At 29.9% G+C, this 21,945-nt stretch overlaps 1 protein-coding gene across 3 annotated transcripts; it reads right to left on the reverse strand.

Moving 5' to 3' along the window:
• Positions 1–1,836: 1,836 nt before the first annotated feature.
• Positions 1,837–21,726, reverse strand: LOC145831452 (dystrophin-related protein 2-like). Of its 3 annotated transcripts, XM_082938713.1 has the most exons (12): positions 21,414–21,726; positions 20,969–21,202; positions 17,017–17,196; positions 16,606–16,829; positions 16,211–16,382; positions 15,503–15,657; positions 14,645–14,860; positions 11,051–11,203; positions 10,487–10,673; positions 9,625–10,310; positions 7,454–7,494; positions 1,837–2,581 (listed from the first exon to the last, which is right to left on the reverse strand). In XM_082938713.1, the coding sequence occupies exons 1-11, from the start codon at positions 21,684–21,686 to the stop codon at positions 7,461–7,463; spliced, it is 2,514 nt and encodes an 837-aa protein (XP_082794839.1). In that variant the 5' UTR covers positions 21,687–21,726; the 3' UTR covers positions 1,837–2,581; positions 7,454–7,460. The 3 variants fall into 3 exon arrangements, with proteins under 3 accessions (XP_082794839.1, XP_082794841.1, XP_082794840.1); XM_082938715.1 differs by lacking the exon at positions 11,051–11,203; XM_082938714.1 differs by lacking the exon at positions 7,454–7,494.
• Between the last annotated feature and the right edge of the window lie 219 nt (positions 21,727–21,945).

A 21,945-nucleotide genomic window follows, 5' to 3' on the forward strand; every position in this document is an offset into this window, starting at 1 on the left:
AGCTGTAAGAACATTTTCGAGCTTATATTTGTTGTTAGCCACGTAGCTCTGGACACTTGTTTTTAATTTTTCATATCTTTTCAGCATTAGGTAGGTAACGTCCAACCTTGTTTCCGCATCTTGCACAAGTAACAAAAGTTTTTGCATTGATACTGTTGAACCTAAAGAAACTTGTTTTTTTTTTTAGTTTCTCGCACGCTGTAGAAGAATGGTTAAAGTGGCCAATAGTTTCACGGGCATTGGCTATTAACACACATATATTACTTTCTGATTTTTTTTTACTTAACACGTACTACTATAACTTTAAAAAGTTTTGGCCAGGCCTTTGAAATTTTTACAGAAGTTGAATATGAAATATTTTTTTAGATTTACATGATAAAAATTGTTCAAGTATCTATGTGTTATCCAGGTTTTAAAATTTGTTGTTTAAGGATTAAATGCTATTTCAATGTTTAGGCTAGGCCTCTTAAAATGTATTATATTTTTTTAAATAAGCCATTTTATTTATTTTAAATAAATACAATTGTTACAATTTGTTAGTAAAAATATTTTAAGTAAAATCAGAATAAACTGAGCATTTCAGAATCTTGACTATATTTATAATGCAATTTTAGTTGTAAACTTTTGAATTATGCAACTTTATTTTAAAACAATTTACCAAGTAAACAAATTAAAGCTATTTTTGTTGATTAGTTAACTTAGTTTGTTATTGGCATTTTTGTTGATTTAATCTACATAATTTGCCATAATTAAATAATTCATTTTTGATCAAAAGTATTTAATTACTTTTTTACCACTATTTTATGTAAAATTTTACTGTTTGTTCAAATTATTGCGAAAAAAAAATTACATCTTAAAGAAAGCACAGAATTTTTTTAATTATAAAAAGTTGTTATCTATTTTAAATTTCAAGCTTCTGAAAAATATTATTAAGAACAGATTTTAAGTAAAAGACAATTATTTCCATAACAACAAAGTTAGCTAAAACTACAGATTTATAAGTTTTTAAAAACTATAAGTATTTAAATTTTATCTATTCTATGAAAGTTAACAAAAACTTAAAAAGTTCCAGGTTTTTTTCAAAATTTCTCAATTCCAGATTTTTTTGCCTATATTGTCAAATTCCAGGTAAAGTGGCAACCCTGTGTTATACAGAGACTTATCAAATTGAATACTAATTAAATTAACGAGTAAATTTTTACTTGAAATACATTTTTGCTCAGCGGGCCGCAGTTTGCCGACCCTATGCTAGGGCCTAGAATAGGGGTTGGCAACGTACGGATAAAGAATACCTGGATTGTGATTTAGCTTTTACACTGAAAAGAATTAAAGTAAAATTTATTTTTTTGGTAACAAAAATTTTTTAATGTGCCCTTGATGTGATTTTCCAGTACACAACAGTGCGCGTCAAATGATTTATTCATTTCCACTTTTATTTTAAATTTTTAAGCTGAACTTTTTAAATTTCGTGGCATTTAAAGACTTTCGCTGTTAAACTTAGCAGTCTTGCCCATCCCAAGCTAAAAGAGCAATACTAAACTAATCTAAGCATTCAAATTTATATCAGGTGTTGAAAAGTGAACGTTATTTACTGATTAATACTTTTAAAATATATGCATACCTGATAACTTAATAATTGCTAAATAAAAGTAAGTTTATGTTAAAAATAAATCAAATAAAAGATTGTTATATATGTGTACGTTTGAAGATAAAACTGATAGCTATCCCTAAAAATTTAATTTAATATTTTGCACTCGAAAAATACTTTACAAAACTAATAATAAATAAGTTTGTATTGTTTTATAGGCATACAATACTTATAAATCAAGTAACAAGTTAGTAGAAAAATTTTTGTTCAGAAATAAAACAGCTTTGTTATTAATAACCAAGTTAACTTTGACGCAGCTTAATTTTTGACTTGAAATACTATAGTAATCTTTTAAGTTTCATTTTAATTTACTGAAAAGCAATGAATGTTGCAGTTACAGTTTTTTTTTTTTAGCCAACCAACTTTAGTACATAAATAAGCATGTACACACTCAATATTTGACAAACTCTTTCAAAAGCTGCTCTTTAAGCAAACAGTTATAAAAAAATGGAACAAAATCATTATTCGTACATGAGCAGAAAATTATAGCACAGTAATTAAATTTGAAATTTCACGACCAAAACAGTTTATCAAAAAAAAAGCACCGTTATTTAAATAAGTGATCTGAAAAAACTATATGAAAATGCTTGAAGCGCTGATTATTTGTTAAAAGGACTGAAAATGCTGAAAAAAAAAACTAGACTTAATCAATCGATATTGCTGGAAAATAAGTAATACTCAAGTATTACTTTTTGGTACAGATAATTAGCTGTCAAGAAAAAAAAAATTTGTTCAATGTGCGTAGTTGGAATTTAAACTCAATGAAAATTTTATTCTTTTATCTTTTAAAAACCAATGTCAAAGCGACTTTAAGCAAGCAAAAAAAGCGGAGCAAAAAAAATTCCTTCCACAAAGATATATTTTCCAACCACAAATCGTTTTTCTTCAAACTGAACTGTGCCTTGAGATCAATTCCGGAATTTCCCGCAAAATCTGCAGATAATATTGGATTTTTTCTACTGTTTTTTTCACTAATTATTTAAGCTACTCATAGAAAATTTGAAAAAAGTGTTACAAAAGTTATGTAAGAGCTATTTTGACTATTATAATCTATTAATTAATTTGTTTTACAATTATTTAAATAGTTATGATTTACGAAACCCATTTTTGTAAACGACAGTTTATAAAACAGATTTTACAAACATGTAATTAAAGTTAATATCATGTAAAATATAGCGGCAAAGCCTAGATATAAAACTTCTGTATGACCAAGCTTACGAGCATTGATGTTTTGCAAACAAAACCGTTGCTTCGTATAATCTGTTAGTTTCAAGAAAATCAATACTCAACCGAAATGAAGGGGAAAGATTTTTTCGGGAAAAACCACAAATTTTGCAACGAATCACAACAGAGAAAAATATTTAGTATTTTACAGCTTACAAAACATTACACATTTTGTAAAAAAACACAATACCTTTGCAGAAAACCAATGTTTAAGTATTTTGTCTTTTATTTTTCTAGATTAAAAGTTCCGCTAAAAAAAGAAGTTTTATTAGTGATAAAATAAACAAAAATATTGTTTGAAATGTAAACAAAAAACAAAATACCAAAATAGTAGAGAAGAAACATCAAACCCAATTACATTTTAACTTCAAGTATACTTAACATAGCTTTTTGCAAACTTTTTTTAATGCTAAATAACACTAAGAATTTACTTATAAACCTTTAAAGAAAGTATGTAAAAACAACACTATAACATATATCTACAGAGACAAAAATAACTCTTACATTTTTATGACCTTTAAAATTATCACAAACTTAAATTAAAGGGATTCAAGGGTCGATCATGAGAGAGATTAAGTTCTTTTGAAAGGCCAAACAAAAGTTAAATGACTCAAAACTTGCCAAGTGCAATCTTCTGTTGAACTTTTGACTTTACGTGCAAACATTTACTCACACTTGAAATTTAAAAGGGTTTGGCGATCCAGAACCACTTTACGATTTTTACAAAAACTGCTGCAAATAATCAGTATTACAACAAGTTATTTTTATAGTCATTTCCATTTAGCAGCAAAAATTTAATCTGACTGAGTTTATATTTTAATTCAAAAAACGATAATAAAGTTGTAAATGTTGTTTACTAACAAAATAAAAATAATTCTAATCCAATAACGCTTGTGTTTAGACAACGCGTCGTACGTTGTTGCAATGAAAATTACTTGTATTAATTCCCACTTGAACTTTGAAGAAAATTGAGCGCAATTTCAATTTTGGCCGTATAATCTCATGATCAATAAAAATATTACACAAAAAACATAAACATGTTGTTTTACATGCTAACAGAATATGAAAGTTGTAAAGTTTGAGTATAAACACCAAAATAAAACATATAACTTTGAAATAAAGTTCATATTTGTTATGCTGTAAACTTTAACGGTTTTTTAAAGGATTTTCAGGAATAAGAAAGCTTTTCAATGGTTGAAAAGTTTCATGATATCATTCATTAATTAAGTTTTAAACTTTCTCTTTAATAGAGAACTAATACAAAAAGCTAATTTACTACTCACTATTGTGTTTTACTATTGGCAGCTTACCAACTAAGTTCAACGTTAGCTAGTTATTTAATTAGTAAAAATTTAAATGAATTAAAACTAATACAACATTCTAAAAAAATGTTTAGCTAAACAATGACACAACAAGCTAATAAATTAGCGAACAAAGCGCGGACTTAATTAGCTATTGACTGCTTTTTTGATACAAATTTAATTAAATAATTGCAAAATAAAACAAAAATCAAAACTTAATCCAAATTGTTTAAAGAATCAAAATATAGCATTAGTCTTTCTTTTAAATTTAGTAATAAAACAAAAAGCATAATGTTTGTTCAATTTCTTCAACAAAACCATTCAAATAAAAACACATATATATGAAATAAAGTGGCGTGTTCATTTGAAATGCACTTGTGTTTATAAAACAATGCTTATCAAAGTTATATCACAATGGCACATTTATATATGAGCGCAAATGGGGAGTGTATGAAAACTTCCATATAAGCCGATATTTTCACTTCCTTACTAACGCCAATGCTATTTCTCACTTACTTATTCAAGCTTGCAAAAACTTCAATCAGAAGTATGCTTTATTTACTTTTTTTCTTGAAACAAAACTGCTCAATAAGTAAATAAATTTATACTTTTTTGAAATTAATTTTTTGTTTATTAAATAAATCCGAAATATACTTTGATTAGTTTACACATTTATCAAAGTTTTATAAACATCATTGAAACTAAACTTTAAAAACTAATTTTATATTATAAAGATGTGGTTTAATTATACAACATACTATAAATATTTTTTCTATAAATTTATCTTAATAATTTATCTTTCAAAATAAATTCAATATTATATTTTTGTGAACTAATTTAAGCTGTGGTTAAAAAATTATTTGGCTTTTATTTGTTAACTTTAATGTTTTTAGTGTGTATGCGAAAATTATCTGTTATCAACTCATTTATCAAGTTGTGCTGAAATGCAGCTCTGGCCGTAGATAAGACTTTTATCTAAAGTCAAACAAAAACAAAACTTCAAGGAAATTTATAAAGTTGAATTAAATGTATTTCATTAAAATGTATTTTTAAGTTTAATTAAGAAATATCAAAAATGGGTAGATTATTAAATGAATATGTTAGTAATAAAGTTGCATATATGAAAAAAAAAATCATGCCTCAAAAAAGTTTTATTCCAATTACATAAAAGTAAAAATACATCTTACCTTTTACCAATAATTTAACAACTTTTGACCTATTAAAGCTTTTAATTTAGCTTGCTAGGAAACAAAACAATGACCTTTTTATTAATTATTTAATGTATATTATATATATATATATATATGTATTTTCAATATAATTAGTGTCATCATAAAAAGTAGGCCATAACAAACACTTCATGCATTATTGATAATATGCGCGCTAATTACGTTACTCTAAAACCTCTTCATAAAAAGTATTTTTACAATGCAACGTATGAAACCAAAGACTGCTTTAAAAATGAAACTCTTGTAAATCGAAAAAAAACGGACGTGTAACAAGATTAAAACTCTCGGCTCGGTGCAAGTTATACCGAGTGGCTCATTTCAATGAATAAGTAAACTTAATCCGCATTGATTTGACTTAGAGGCCATTGAAAACTCACAGCCGCTAGAATGTGTCCACTGCGTGAGCGTAAAAACAAAGGACGAACAGAGTTTAAAAAATCCTTTTGTTCTTTTGACATTTAATTTCAAGTTTTCGTCAATGCTTTCAGCGTTTTTAAGAAAAAATGCTTGAATGGGTTTTTTGTACTTGGTAAATGCAACGTAAAGTTTTTAATGCTATATGCATTGTGTGAAGTATTTTTGTAAAACTAAAAAACATTATGTACTTTTTTTGAATATAAGCAAGTTGTAAAAACATACCCAACTATGTGTACAAAACAACCAAAACTATGCAAGGTTAATTTTATGCTAGAAAGCAAAAATATTGTTCAATCAATAAAAAGTTTATATACTTCAATATTCGGATCGATCACTGCTGTATGAAAACTTGATGCAAGGAAGATTAAGGAAAAAAAAATACTTGTGCAAAATTTATAAAGAATGATGATATCAGATATGTCAGTAGTAGTTTTACAAACACATTTAGTTTTTTTATTCATACTTAGAAATTATAAGACTTTTTTTATGGCTTTTGTTTATTTCTAGCATTTTGTTAAAAAACACAAATTTTACTCTTTTTCCATAAAAAAACAGCAAAGCTATTAAACTTTATTTTTTACAATGACTGAAAAAATTCAGCAGTAAAAATTAGCCTTACCACAACAAAACATTTTATTGCAAACATAAAAATGTCTGCAAGACTTTAAAAGAACAAAACGTCACATTTTGCAGCTGGAAATTTAACGACCTAAAAGTTATCGAAGGAAGTTGATAAAGTTTGATGTTTTTCTACTGATAACTTCATACTAAAAACAACCATTTGTGCCTTGCAAGTGAAAAATATAAATAGTAGTTGTACAAGAATTTCACTGTTCATTTTTGAGACTTGTCTAGAAAAACAGTTCAAAGTGATTTAAATTTTTATGATCATTTCGTGATTACGCATTGTAATGTTTTATGTAAAAATATGTAAGAAACCACTTTAAAACCGGCCAAACCACATTACGCTTGTGAAATGAACTAGTATGTATGAAATTATTATAAAACATTGTACATAAATTTTTGTACAAGTCGTCATGACTAAGAAGTTTAAGCTGCACAGGTAAATAATTTCATTGTTGTGCAAAACAATCCTCATAAAGATAAATTTTTCAAGCCACATTGTTTTCACGTTAAGCATAAAAAAGATTTTTTTTTTTTACTTTACTAATTTCTTGTTACATAAATAAGCCGAGGCTCAAAAAGATGTGAGCAATTTTATCAAAACAAAACATTGTATGCTAAAAAATTGCAGTGCGAAATGATGGTTAAATTTCATCTCACGTTTTTAGAACGTTCTGGCTTTTAGTGGAGAAATTTGTAGAATTACTGCACATAACTGCACGCAACCATGAGCGTCATATGTCTTCAGTAATGCATATTTTAATGCATTATAAGTAAAATATCACAAATGCGTTTTATTCTCACATTATGCTTAGTTTGAGCGTACTCTTCTGTTGCAGGGCAAATGGAAAAAGATCTTAATTAGTTTTTCAAACTGAAAAGTTCTACAATTTAATACTGAATTTTAGTTTAGGATGTTTGTTAAACAAAAAATTACAATTCTTAACAGGTTAGCTACCCAGTATAAAGCTAAAACAACATATTTTGATGTGTACAAAAACAGCACTAACGTTTTTTTCAAGTTATCTTGTTGCAGGGTGTGTTCTTGTCACTGCAAAATAATTAAATTGATAAAAAATAGTTCATTTGTTTACAACGTTTTTGACATTATAAATATACAACAAAGTAATAACCAAAAAGTTAGCAACACATAAAGTTTTACAAAAAGTTCTAGTTAATATCAACCTATTTTTTACGAAACTTTTTTTTAATTTTCTACTCATACTAGGTCAATTTGAAATAAAAACATACTATTTATAAAATACTTTTTCTATTATTTTATGAATTTTTTACATTAACAGAAATGAAGTATTGTTAAGCAATAAAATAGTTTTTAAAATCCTTTGAACTAGTTTTGTAAAATAGGTAAAATTATTTTTAGAGAACAATGTTTTTTTTTAATTTACTTTTTTTATATTTAAACCTTACTTATCTAGTAAATAAATATAATGTAATTCGTAGTATTAAAACTAAATTCAAAAATCAATTTATTTAAAATTGATTTAATAAGTATACGTTAAAGTCATACTTTCTCAAATCTTTATTTTTGCGTTTAAACTACATATTTTTTTATGCATCTGTTTAATACAAGCTTTTATTAATTATTATAAATTAAATAAATTAAATTTTTATTTGAGCTGTAAGAAGTAAACAGCAATTGTTTATTTGTTGTCTAACCTTGTATTTTCAATAACTTTTAGCGGTTACATATCAAGTTCACACAATAGTTTTAAAAACTAAAACATATTTTAGACACATGATTTTATTTATTCAAAACAAAGTTTGAAACTTATCGTTAAAAAATTAGTACCAACTAACATCAACTTGGTAAAATGTGTTCATGCTTAGAGCCGATACACAATATTACATAAAATATTACAAAAATTATCAGAAGAACCACAAACATAGTAAGAACAACTGTTTCAACCAAAGAATAAAAAAATAGTTTATACACAAATTAAAGACCTTACCATCAACTGATCATACATTAAACAAACAAAATGGGTACTAGAATTAATATCGTGCCAATATTGTGATATAAAAAAAATATTTTAATTTTTGACACAAGTAAAAATATATCATTAAATAAACCCGTTGTTTATGACTTTATTACAAATTAAAATAAAAAAGTTTGACAGATACAGTCACGCTTTAAATTTGAAAATCACTCATTATAAAATTTCACACACACACCATTACACGAAAGTATATGTAAAAAGAATAAACCACACATCATTCATGCATTACTATGCAGGGGGAAAAATACTCAAATATTTGACAAGCAATTAACTTTGTTTGGACAACTGCTAGTTGAACGCAAAGTGATTGTAATAAGCTTCCAGCACACTTTCCATGTCGCTAACTGTTCATGCGTTGTATTGTTTGCACAAACCCTCTCTTAACAATAAACTGTAATATGGCTATGAAGCTTTTATGTTTGTGACACTTTTATTAAAATGTATGATAATGAAATAAAAATATGACTTGCTCTCAAAATGTTTAATAGCTAACAACTAGTCTCTATAAATTTCTTGTTGTTACATATTTTAAAGTTAGTAAAGTTAATAAGCCTACAAAATTAATTCAATATACAGGATCTCTATAAACTAAATTTTTAAATTTATAAATGAACTAATACAGGAGTATTTATATATGTATTATTAATTATATTATAAATCCGCTTATCAACTTTTCTTCATTTTAAGTTTAGTTTTTCTTATGTTCTAAAATTAAGTATACATGTATATAATAAGATTATTTATATTTGTACATTAAGTTTACGTGTGTTTTTTGTTTTTAATAGCAACACACGAAAAAGTGTTCAAACGTGTAAGGTTTGAATGAATACTTAAACTTTAGCACCTAAAAAATTAAAAAAAAAAGTTTAAAAAATTTTTGTGTAATTATCTTTTGACTATTCTAGTTAACATTTATCATATTACATACTTTTTTTTGCGAAATAAAAAGGAATTCAATCAAAGTTTTTAGAGTAGCAATGTTTGGATAGATATAAGCAATACTAGAATAATTTTTAGCTTAAATAAAATTCAGTTTAAGTTTGTATATATACGATTTACTAGCTTCCTTATAACTTATACAAGCAACTTACCAGAGACTTATGCCAGCTGATAAAGACTAAATACATAATTGCTTGTTTTATAATTATATTCAAAAAATCAACCTGAGACTCATGCCAGCGGCAATCAACTTGTTTATGTAATCCGACGGAGAAAGCAGCTCCGAATTCTTCAAATTCCCGTCACGCCCGGCTGATTTCCCAACTTTCTCCCAATCGGCAGCTTCCACCGTCGAAAGAACTTCGTCCAAATCGAACAGCTCCTTCACCAGATCTTTTGCTTTTTGCGAAAATTTTATAACATCGTCTTCGGTATTCATAACTTTCGAGGCGAAAACTTTCTCCAGGGAACTTTTTGGCGGGCTCGTTATTTTTGTCAGCTTTTTCGGAACTTTTTCTTCAACCGACGTTGAAGCGAAACTGTCGCTTTTCGACGAGCTCGTCGCTTCCCGCTCCACTTTCGTCAGCGACCTGGGTCCGTTGCCGTTGGAAACCGCCCACACGTCCTCCTCTGACGTCATGACTTTGCTAGGGGAATCACCTAAATGCTTTGTAGCATCTCCGTTGATGTTGTCGTAGTTTTCTGAAACGCCGTTGCACGTCGCGTGGGGAGGGGGCGTGGTGGGGTGGTAGCCATGGAAACGGGGGAGCGGGGTGCGGAGGACGACCTGATTGCTGCGCATGTCGAATATGGCCGAGTGGCGGTTGCTATGGAGGTTTTGAATTGGGGAACTTCCCGGAAGCTGGTTGACGCAGCCGATTATCAAATCATGAACATCCGGGTGGTTTGACTGTATAGAATTAACTTCGGTTATTTATTTTATTATGTTTTAAATGCAAAGAAAACTATTTATTTAAATAAAAAAATCTTAGCAATCGTTTAACAACAAGCATAAATTTTTAGCAGCAGTATTTAGGTTTTTAACTGTATGCAAACATCTATAAAAATTAAAAACAGTTTCCCAACATTTTGTTGTGCTTTGGGGCTGTCGTCGGTGACGGCGGTGGATGCGCTCCTTTCGTCTGTGACGTCATAATGACTCTGCTTTCTCTTGAGTTTGCCGGTGAGCTTGTTCCTTATCACCTTGGTCATGTCTTTCAAATTTTTCGCCGAAGAAGACTGCTCGCAATACTCCACTATCGGGTAGGAAAACCTGAGATGTTTTTTTATTTATTTACAATCATTTATTGAAGTGTATGTATAAAAACGTAGTGAATGTTGCTTATGTAAAGTTGAACAAGAGTCTTAATCACTTAAAATATTAGTAAATAAAAATACTTTTTTTTATCAATATTTTTAAAACGAAGTAACAAAGCTATCAGTTGTAACACTATACTCCAACTTTTATACGTCAAAACTTCCTTTGTGTTTATGTTACCGTTAACCGAAAGCCAAACTTTTATGTTGCTTTAAAATAAAAATATTCCACAAGAAAATTGCATAAAAAATTCTTGAAAGAATGCATGAAACCTATATAAACTTTATTTTAAGAAGCTTTTTTAAACAATAACGTTTACATGAAAAGCCTACTTGTAAGAAGAAGCAACTTTTCGTGAAAGAAAACATTTTTGGCAGAAATTGCAGTTGAATTTTTTCAGACACCTGTACAAAAGACCTGAAATCTGACTTCTGCAAACGACACACCTGAAGTTGTTGTGTGTTACTGACCTGGCTCCGTCCAATCTAATTATACGTTTAATTTTTAATTGAAAGAAAATGCTATATTCTTATTGAAATGCAACTTCATTTTGACTTTATATCATACTAGTACTAGACTTTAAAGGCAGCAAAGAACTCTCTGATAAAATACATTATTACTTAAAACTTATCCTGACCAATATGCAAACTGTATACTCTATACAAAAAAGGGTTGGTTAAAATATTAAATTAGAAATAATAGTAATTAATTTAATAACAATTAATTTACTAGTACATAATACAAGGAGTAAACTAGTGACGGTTTGATTGCTTTTAGAGTTATAGTTATTATTTTAAATTTGTCAGCTATTTGTCAGTAAAAATTTATTAACTATTTTTCAAGAAAATAATTAGTTTTACAGCAGTTTAAGTATGGAACATATAACAAAATATTTTAGTTGTTTTTTTTGCTTTTAAACAACAAAAAGTAGAACTACACCCAAGTATATTAGATATAGAAGCTTGTAAAAAAATCCTATTTTAAAATGCTTTTTATTAAATAAGCAATTAAATGCATCCAAGTAAGTACTATTTCATGTTTTTTTTAATCTTAATGTTGAAAATTAGGATGAAAAACATTACACAAACAATAATTGTACTAGCGTGTTCTGTACTTTTATTAAAGATAATTATCAAATACTTTCTATACAATAACGATTTATGCTTTCTGTGAAAATTCAGACAATTTCAAACTTTATTCACAAACCAGTGATGTGTGTTACGTCATAATTGAACACTAATCAATTGTCACTTTGGTGTTTACTAAAACAAACTAAATATCGCCTCAGGTAACATTTGAATTAGAATTTTTCCAATTCCACACGTGAGGAATAAATTTTTAAAGAAATTTATCAAGTTCTAAACTTTAAATAAACAAGCGTTTAATTAAACCAGCTTCGGCTTTCTAAATAAGTTTAAGTACATCAAAGCGCTAAGATGCTATTCAAAAATCTCGTGAAAGCTTATGAACAAATGGCAGTGTTGTGAAAAAGTTAATTTCTGCTAAAAATAGTTTTATGACGTGTAGCACGAATGGTTAGATATTCGCGGTTAAGCTTTTCTTCATAATTTTATAATTCAACTTTTATAAACTTTATTATATCCTTTAGTGCAGTGCTTCTGAACCTTTTTCTAGTGGCGGAACCCTTTTCCAAAGTTCAACTTTTCCGCGGAACCCCTAATTTAATTTTACATAAAATGTTTAATATAATATTTCCTGCAAAAAACAAAAGAATTTCAGTGAAAAACTAATTTTTCAGCATTACATTATTAGAAATCATACCAATTGTAATAGTATTAATTCGAGTCAAACTCAAAGTGCGCCTGAGGCAATAGGTATTTTATGATTCTATAATAAATAAACGAAAACAAACATGATTAATCGCAACGTCATACAAATCTTTCCTTGCATAATAAAAACAAAATGAGAGCTACAAACAATAACGAAATGAACATGAACCTAATCGAATTCACAGATTACTGTAATAAACGGGTAATATGCCTAACAAAAAATAAATAAAAAACATTTAGTGCGAAGCTTTAACTTGTCTCTTAGCAACAAGCATGTCAATGTGTGGCTGGATTTTGGATAGACTGAGACGGAAACAGGCAGATAAGGTTGGAGTCAGCATTCAGTTCCTTTGCTTTGTTTTAATGTTTGTTACATGCGAAAAGACGGACTCGCAAAGATAAGTGGTGGTGAATGGTAAAATAAATTTTACTACACGCTTTGCTAAGACGGGGTACTCTGAAATTGCACATATCCAAAAATCTAAAAACTCCTTCCCTTTGAAACTCAATTTTAAATTGCTATCTTCAGATAGTTGCAGGAATTCGTTTTTTGTATCTGTAGGAAGATTCACTTCTTCTGAAGCAAAATCACACATAAAAAGATTCAAAATCCATAAATTTCCGATGCGAACATCTTCAGGAAAATAATGTTGAAACTTTATAGACAAAAGATCAAGATGGTTGTATATTTCGTCAGAGAAGTTGAATTCTATGCATTTTTCATGGGCCTCATCAAACCGGTGAAACATCGCAAAATTACCATTGCTAACCTTTGCTAATCATTGCTTACTGGGTGAACACCTGCTTTTTTAATTCAACGAGACAAACCAGTGTCCGCCCCTTCGACAGCCAGCGAACTTATGTTATTGAAACACCTGGCCTTTGTGTCACTTTTCTTTATAAAATTAACAGTTTTAATCGACGCTGAGAGAAATTCTTGTAATCAAGAAGGAAGATGTTTTGTTGCCAAATTTTCTCTAAGTAAAAAACAATGTATCCATTTAGCTTCAAGTGCTTTATCCTTTATTTTCCTCACTACACTATTTTTGGACCCAGTCATAGACGCTGCACCGTCAGTAGTACAAATGCCGACACATTTATTCCACTCTAAACCCTTGCTAACGAAATAATTTTCGACACATTTCATTTCATTATAGTAGCATTTTTTAAGTAAAAAATAAGCTTTTATACATATTAAATTTTAAATCAAGCTAATAGACATCTTTTTAAACATTTTTACAGCAATTGAAACAATATAAAATACCAAAATAAGTTTATGATAAAGATCTTTTATTTAGTTTTATTGTGTAAACATTTAGAATTTGTTTTGATCGCTCCTACATTGTTTGCTTTAGTAATAATACCAGTATTTTAATGACTTCACTAAAAATATAAATTCAAAAAATTTACAAAAATTTGCGCAACGAGGACACCTATTAATAATGAATATCTCTTAATATTTCTACCACTAGATACACACTAAGCAGATCAATGAATGCTATAACTATATATGTTTTCCATTTTATGTGTTCTATTTTTTTGAAGTTTTAAAGTTTTTTTTTTCTTTCAAATTTCTTTTTTAAGTTTCGAAAGGCTTCGCGGAACCCCTGAGAGGCGTCGCGGAACCCTAGGGTTCCGCGGAACCCCATTTCAGAAGCACTGCTTTAGTGCACATAATTATTTATATACAGAAGTTGTATTACTAAACTACTATTTATATATAAACTAATTTACGGTTGACAAAACACTTTCTTTTTCTTAACATCTTGTATCAAACTTATAAAAAATATTTGCATGATTACTTTCTTAAAGTACAAGGTAGTTTTAAACAACGTTGGTAAAAAAACAAGGCAAAAAAAAAATCAACTATAACTTAATAATTAAAGTATTTAAGTACAAGTTAAACAAAACGAAGCAACTGCATTATTTGTTCACCAATCTCTTCATAACAAGAAGCCATATACGAAAACATTTGCATGATTACTTTCTTCAAGTAAGAGAGATTTTGAATTAGTTTTATAAAACGTTGAAAAATAAAACGATTACAGTAAAGTAGTGAAACTATTTTAGGAAAAGTTTAAAACTAAATTATGTTTATCAGTTTTATTATTAAACAAAATGAAACAACCAAATAACCTCTTCATGACGGGAAGCCACGATACGCACATAGGTTCGCTCAGCAGCCAGTCGATGAAACCCGAAGCTTCCATCCCCTGCATGGTGGGTGGTTGCGTGCCTCCGAACGCCTTCGACTCGTTCACCTGGGAGGGAACCTTCATTATGGAGGCGAGGAATGCGTTGATTTGCGCGCTGCTGATTGACGGTGATTCGGCGGTTCTGCAGTACAAGAACCTGTTCGGAATATTAATGTTCAACATTACCTGAAAGTATCAATAATTAAATGTGTTTCGGTTTAGCTTTGAGGGCAACTACTTTGTTTGTTTTGTATTGGTATAAAATGTTGTTATGTTTGGATGCAATGGTTTTTTGACATTTTAATTCAACAAAACTAACATGTTTTTGTTTGTTTTATTATCTATAAAAAAAAAGTATTTTAACAAAAACTATTCAAAATATAAACTTAAGCGTTTGTTAACAAAAGATCCTAGCGAAACAAGTTCACTGGAATATATAATAATAACAAATTATACAGTACCCTTTTTTTATTACACTGACATATGTTTCTGTGTGTTAAACGAGTTTTCTTCATTTTCATGTAAGTGGTTTATATTATAATCAACCTATAAAAACCCGTAGCAATTATTTTTAATGGACACATGTATACACCTACTTGAGCTTCTAATCTTTCCTTACAGCATTTACTTTTTTACCGAGCTCAGTTGAAGTGTGTTGACTCGTTTAACACACAGAAACATATGTCAGTGTTTACAAGAAGGATACTTTATAGTTTGTTATTATTTTTAAAGCAAAAAACCAATTATCACATTGAGAAAGCAAGTTTTTTTATAAATTCCGACTATGTTTTCAATCAACCTGTAAACGTCTTCAACGGGATCGGAGCACATGCAGGCGACGGCGCTGATGAAACCGAAAGTTGAAACTTCTCCCCGCCTCTCCGCGTCGTGCAAGTTGAGCAGCCAGTTGAGAGTCAGGTCGGCGTGGACCGCCGCGTCGCTGTCTCCCATTATCTGAACATTTAAGTTATTTATTGCATTATCAAAATAAACAAAAACTATGCAAATTATAAATTTAATTGCTTGGAATATATAATAATAACAAATTTTACAGTATCCTTTCTTTATTACACTAACACATGTTTCTGTGTGTTAACCCGTTAACACACTTCAACGGAGCTATGAAATCAATAAAGTGTCTCCCATTACCTGAACATTAAGTTTAAAGTTATGAATGTGTTGAAAAAACAAAAAATATTCAAGACAACAATCAAACTTAAAGAATATTTCAAGTATCACCCATTTAACCAATATACAATTATGTAAAAAAAGTTTATCTAAATATTATCTCCCATTATCTGAATGTTCAGTTTTTATGGTAAAATATAAATCTATTTGTCCAATCTGGTCAATGTGTTTTTATAATTTATATAAACTAAAAAACTTTAGAGAAAATTTATTTATTTAGTCCTGACGCTTAATAAAGTTTTTTTTGTAACAAACATTGATATGTTGCTTAAAACAAAAAGGTTTGAGTTTTTATACAAACTTGATCATTTCCAAATACCTGGTACAGTTTCAAGATGATCCTAGCGGTTTGGTCGACGTCCAAGTTCTTGTTGAGGTCGACGACGTTGCAAGAACCGAGGCACGTCTTCAGCTGGCTCAGCGTGACCTCGTTCAATCCCAGAGCGTCGCGAAGCCTGGTCACCTTCATCGCCGTTCTGTAAGCTGGAAACCTGCGGAGGTGAACATTTTGAACAATTAGTCTAGGCAACTTAACATGCTTTTACTTTTTATCTAACTATTATGGAAAATTCCATATAATCTCACACGAAATGCTTTTTTTTTCTTGGTTAAGCCTATCAATACTGTATTGCCTTTATGGAAACTACAATTTTCAAAAATTGTTTTCGTAAAAAAACATTAAAATACTCAACCAATGATATAATAAATTCAAACCTGATGTCTTCCAGGTCCTTCATTCCCGCCAACGCTTGTGCCAGCATCGGATGGTCCCAACTCGTGGTCAGGGTGTCGTCGTTGGCGTAGTAGGGGATCCCGTTGTCAGGGAGAACCGCTCGTTTCCACGGGTGACGCACCGACGTTGCCATGACGAACGAGGGGTCGTCCGAAAGTCTCTGCGTCATTTCGGCCAGCTCCATGCTTCTTTCGTTCCAAAAATTCTAAAAAGAAATTTTTGTTAAAAAAAACAATATTACCTTATTTATACTTAATTGGGTATAATAATTAAAACAAAAAAATGTTACGTTTATTTAATCAAAATTTTCAACATGACTTTATTACAAAAACTTTCAATTCTAGAGGATAACTTGATCAAACACAGCAATCACATCAAATTCATTTTGAAACCTGAAGCCGCTTCCACGTTGCAACGCAGTCGTCCACCTCGTCTTGCTTCGCCATCTGCAGCTTGGCCGCGCTCAGCTGAGCCAGCTCCTTCTTCAGCAGGACCGCCCTGCTGTGCGCGGGTTCGACCAGCCGGCACCTCACCCGCTCCATCACCGATATGTGGTCGTGCACCTCGCCCACCTGCAACGTGATTATTTGAATTTTTATTTGTATGTTTACAACATATATTATTTTTTAGCAAAAATAAAACATTTTGAATGCTCACAATTTGTCTACTTAAACTGCAATATATCAAAAAAATATTTTTGTTTAAAAAAGTGGTCAAAATTACAGTAATTCTTTGTACTTCTCAATTATGAGCTTCATCCACCTACAATGTTTAGTGATTTTATCTGGCCTTCGTTCTCAAATATTTTACGCAACAGTGATTCTCTAGTTTTGAATATCAAATAATGAACCTCACCACACGACCAACAGCATCCGAGACAACCTACGACCGGTTTCGTCCTAGTTAGGGACGACTTGCATTTCACGCGACTATACCTACCCAATGAGTCCTTACTAGGACGAAACCGGTCGTAGGTTGTCTCGGTTGTTGTTGGTCGAGTGGTGAAGCTCATTATTTGTTGTTGAAAGTTGAAGTTTATTTGTTGTTAATTATTTGTTGTTAATGGCGCGAACATCACAACTTTGTTGATGATGGCCGAAATAAGTATTGGTTAGTTCTCAATAACAGATATTATTGATCATCAACGTTTTTATGACATGCACTATTTATTACAATAAAAAATCACATGCTCAAATTTTGTCTATTTTGACCGACATAAAATAAAAAGAAACATTTTGAATTAATTTCAACAAAACAAGTTACAGTTTAATCTCTAAAATTAGATTTTTTTTCATTACAATACACTTTTATCTGTTTAAATAACCTAGTAATAAAAAAAGATAATAATAATAAAATTTATTTTAATTTTATACTTTGCTTCAAAATGAAATTTTGAGTTATAAAAAAAGTAAGACTAGTTTAGTATTAAAAGTTTAGTTGGTTAAAATTGTTTGTAAGGTTTTATATATTTAAACGAGATGAAAAAAAATTAATTATACTTGTTTATTTTAAGTAACACTATTTGTGTTAAATTGTTTTGTTTACAATATATTTTGTTCTTCAACATGCTGTAGTAAACTTTTATCAAACGATCATCTTTTTTTTTGAGTTGAAAATATCATTCAAATGCTTGATAGCATTCTTTTAAAAACAAAGGGAGTCATGTCACTATTTTCAAACAATTTCTTAATACATATTTTACCTACTGCCCGCATTTATTTAAAACTGCGAAGTAACAATTTTATTACAACCGAATTGTTAAATCACTATACTTTTAATATCTATCAGTATTTCGCATAACCGTAAAAGTTGAAGCCAAAACGTGAGAAGGCTGTTCAAGCTCAACTACTTCCGCGAATTTGCTTCAAATTTTTTCATGATTATTTTTTCTAAAATTAAACCTTGCTTTACCTAAAATAATTAATTACAGCTTAAAAATAAACTTGTACCTTTAAAAATACCTTTGTACAACAACTTTCTTTTCTAATGGACATATATAAAACACATATCACATTATCTTATTAGCATTAATAAATTAATTTTATTTTACTACTGCCATTTTTTAAGTTTTAAACACTGACTATTTTAAAAGTATTTCTTAAGAAATAACATTTTTAAATATCAAACTACAATTAGTTTTGGTCTGATATATAATCTTTAATAAAATAAAAGCATTATGATTCTAAATAAAAATAATTAAGTATCAGTATGTTGTTTTGTTTTTTAAGTGAAATATAGGATCTGATTAAGTTACGTCGTGTTTTCAAGCTTTGTTTCAATACTAACTTTAAAAGATAAATTTTTCAAAACAGGTTTTAAAGTTTTTGCCTGTAATGTTTACAGTATTGTTTACACTTTGCAATTAGTGTTTTTATAACAAAAGAGATAATGACACATATAGTCCATTAAAACAATTTAATTACATAAATCTTAAAAAGGGGTCGGCAGCTTAAAAATTAAGGATCCGAAACTGCACAAAAACATACTTTAAGCTAGAGTACTGTAAAAAAGTATTTTGTGGAAAATTTATATTTTAAAAAGATAAAATTCTAAGATCAATTTTTTGAAGACAACACTGAACTGAATTAAATGAAGTTAAGTTTTAAACGTGGGCTACAGTTTGTCAATGTATGATCTTAAGTGGAATTTTAAACTTTGTCCTCAATATAAATGGCAACATCAGACTATGTCTCCCAAGCGAAAAAACAATGCAGGGTATAATAAAAAGACATGACCTGGCAAAAAAATTAAGCTAACACACTTCTTTGCAAGTAGGAAAGTCAAACACATTTGACGAATGGTTACCAGCGATATATTAATGGTTTGGAAGTTTTAAGTTTAAGGAAAATTTGGTTGCCTTGTTTTGCGAATTTAGGGCTGTAATTAAGTTCCGAAGCTGTGAAATTTTATTTATACTGGACTAACAATCGTATAGTTTTAGTGGTGCAGCGTAGATTAGCTATCTTTTAGCTTTTCGAGACAAAAAGTTTTTTTTATAACACACATACAATATATCTTTTTTATCATAAATATTTTTATGCAGTTATTGGTTGTTGATCTTCAGAGTTTCACAATTAGTTTTTAAACTTTTAAAATTACTAATGCTAAATTAAACTCTGAATGCAGTTTTGTCATTTACTTATTGCGTACTGTTATGTTCTACTAGCTCTTAAGTGTCTAAATTGTGGCCCTTTTAATATTTCAAGTTGTTTTTTATCGACTAACCATCTCAATTAAATAAAAATTAATATCGTGTTGGTTTCCATTTAGTTGGCTTTAAAAGTATCTATTTATAATATCATAGTAAAATAAACTTTATTACCGTGCTTTTTATTCTTAATAGTCATATTTCTACAACTTTATATACAACAAGTATAGCGGATGGCGAAATTAATAATGTTCGAAACGTAGCCAAAACATGATAAGAAGTGTATGCTTTACCTACATACAACTTAAACAACTGCGTTAATAAACATTAAGTGTACAGAAAATAATTAATTTCTGAATAAAACATTTCCATAAAAACTATACATAAAAACAAAAATTTGAAAAGAAGGTGCTTTGTTATTGCCATTAACCAATCAGTCAGCATGCTTTTTATGATCCAATTAAAGAAGACATAGGCGAATAAAGCGCATGTTGAAAGCTTACTTTTGTAGTTTTCTTAATACATTTTTAAAGTTTGCAAGTAATAACAAAAGACTTTTAAGAGTTCGTAAACCTCTTAAACAAAAGTAAACTACAATTTATAATAATCCAAACACAGGTCTGTTTGTGATAGATAAATTAATTAAAGCACATAAATCTTTTAAGAAAACTTTTTATTACAAACTTAGTGGAATTATTTATAATTGTTGACGTTTTGTCATGACAAAAATAATGACTCATGCTCTTTTAAATTAATTTGATTCGATGTACAATCAACATTTGTGCAATGCAACTACTTATTTTTATGTTTTAATTTTGATGAAACGTCATTCCAAGTAGCTTTTGTTTCTGTTAAAATACAGAAACTTTTCGTACATTCTTTTTTAAACAACTAAGAACTTCAAACATCAAGCAGCTACTCGTAGAACAACTCTTATATTTGTTGTAATTTAAAGGTAAATCCCCTAATATTCGCGGAGTCAGCAAAACAAAAAAATCATAATTTTTAATTAATAAATTTTTGTTTTTTGATTAATTTTTAATATGTTTGGGTAAGGTGGGTTAGAGATAAGGGTATAAATAAAAAAAAAATAAAATAAAAAATAAGAAAATGCTGACTCAGCAAATATGAGGGGAACTGCCTTTAAATTACAACCGGACTTATTTTGCACACACTTTTCGACATGCTCCACTGACTTTGAGCTGGCTGACGGGCGGCCACTCGGCAACCACCGCCTCCAGGTCGCCCATCATCCCGTTCAGCTCCCCGCTCGCCTTTGTGACGTCACGCAGGATGCGCTGCAGGTGCAGGAGGGAATTATTAAGGAGGCGGCACTTGTCGTGTGCGTGATGCACGTAGTCGCGCAGCTGGGCGGCGAGGGTGGTGACTATCTGCAGGATCTCGTCCTTGCTGCTCGCCGGTCGGGCGTCCTGTTTGTTCAAGTTTGTAGGTGCAATTTAGCAAGTTTTTACATAGTTGTTTGGAACTTTGTGAGGGTAAGTTGTACAAATTTATGAATGAATTTATGCAAAATATTGGTTATGTTTTAGTTTAGCTTCTTTGCTTGAAGTTAAGCTTGTACTGATTAAAACCAATTTGAATTAGTTTTCTCAATTAACTTAATAAACGATAAAAACCCACATTTTCCTCGACCCCGTAAAACTTCAGCTCTCCCCCGTCGACCACCTCCTCCGTCCTCCGCAACGCCGCCATGGCAACGCGCTCCACCCCGTCCAAGCCCTCCCCCACCCCTTCCACTTCGCTCAAGTGCAGGGAAACCCCCTCGAGCGACACCCTGTCGACCCTGAACGCGACGAGCCAGTCGTTGAGCTTCTTGGCGCGCGCCAAGCACTCCCTCACCTCCGCCAGCCGCCACTTCAAGTCGTCCCCCGTTCCGTTCTCAAAACTGGCCATTTCACGGTTTCACGGGTTCATTTTTTACATTTATTTACTTTTCTGGTTACAAATATTAAGAAAACGTTAGTAACACTGATACGACGAGTCGAGAAAAAAAACACCAGAAATACTTTGTTGAATGTTTTATTAAATGTAAGAAATGTCTCTCTTTTTAGCTGTGAAATATTTTAGTGGAAATGCGGCGGAAAAAAGACCATCAGAGAAAATTTACACGAAAAATACTGATAACATCAACATAAACATACTAGTAAAAACT

Source organism: Thalia democratica, chromosome 3 (assembly GCF_965202585.1).
Source record: "Thalia democratica chromosome 3, ktThaDemo2.hap1.1, whole genome shotgun sequence".
NCBI classification, from domain to species: Eukaryota; Metazoa; Chordata; class Thaliacea; order Salpida; family Salpidae; genus Thalia; species Thalia democratica.

Bases quoted from the DNA above. Each gene is read 5' to 3' on its own strand.
- LOC145831452 (XM_082938713.1), bottom strand. From the start codon at position 21,686: ATGGCCAGTTTTGAGAACGGAACGGGGGACGACTTGAAGTGGCGGCTG. The intron at 17,197-20,968 runs GTCAGTGGAGCA...ATCACGTTGCAG, and splicing joins CGCCCGTCAGCCAGCTCAAA to GTGGGCGAGGTGCACGACCA. The intron at 7,495-9,624 runs GTTGATTTTTTG...ATTATTTTGCAG, and splicing joins GCCGCTGGCATGAGTCTCAG to TGACAAGAACACACCCTGCA.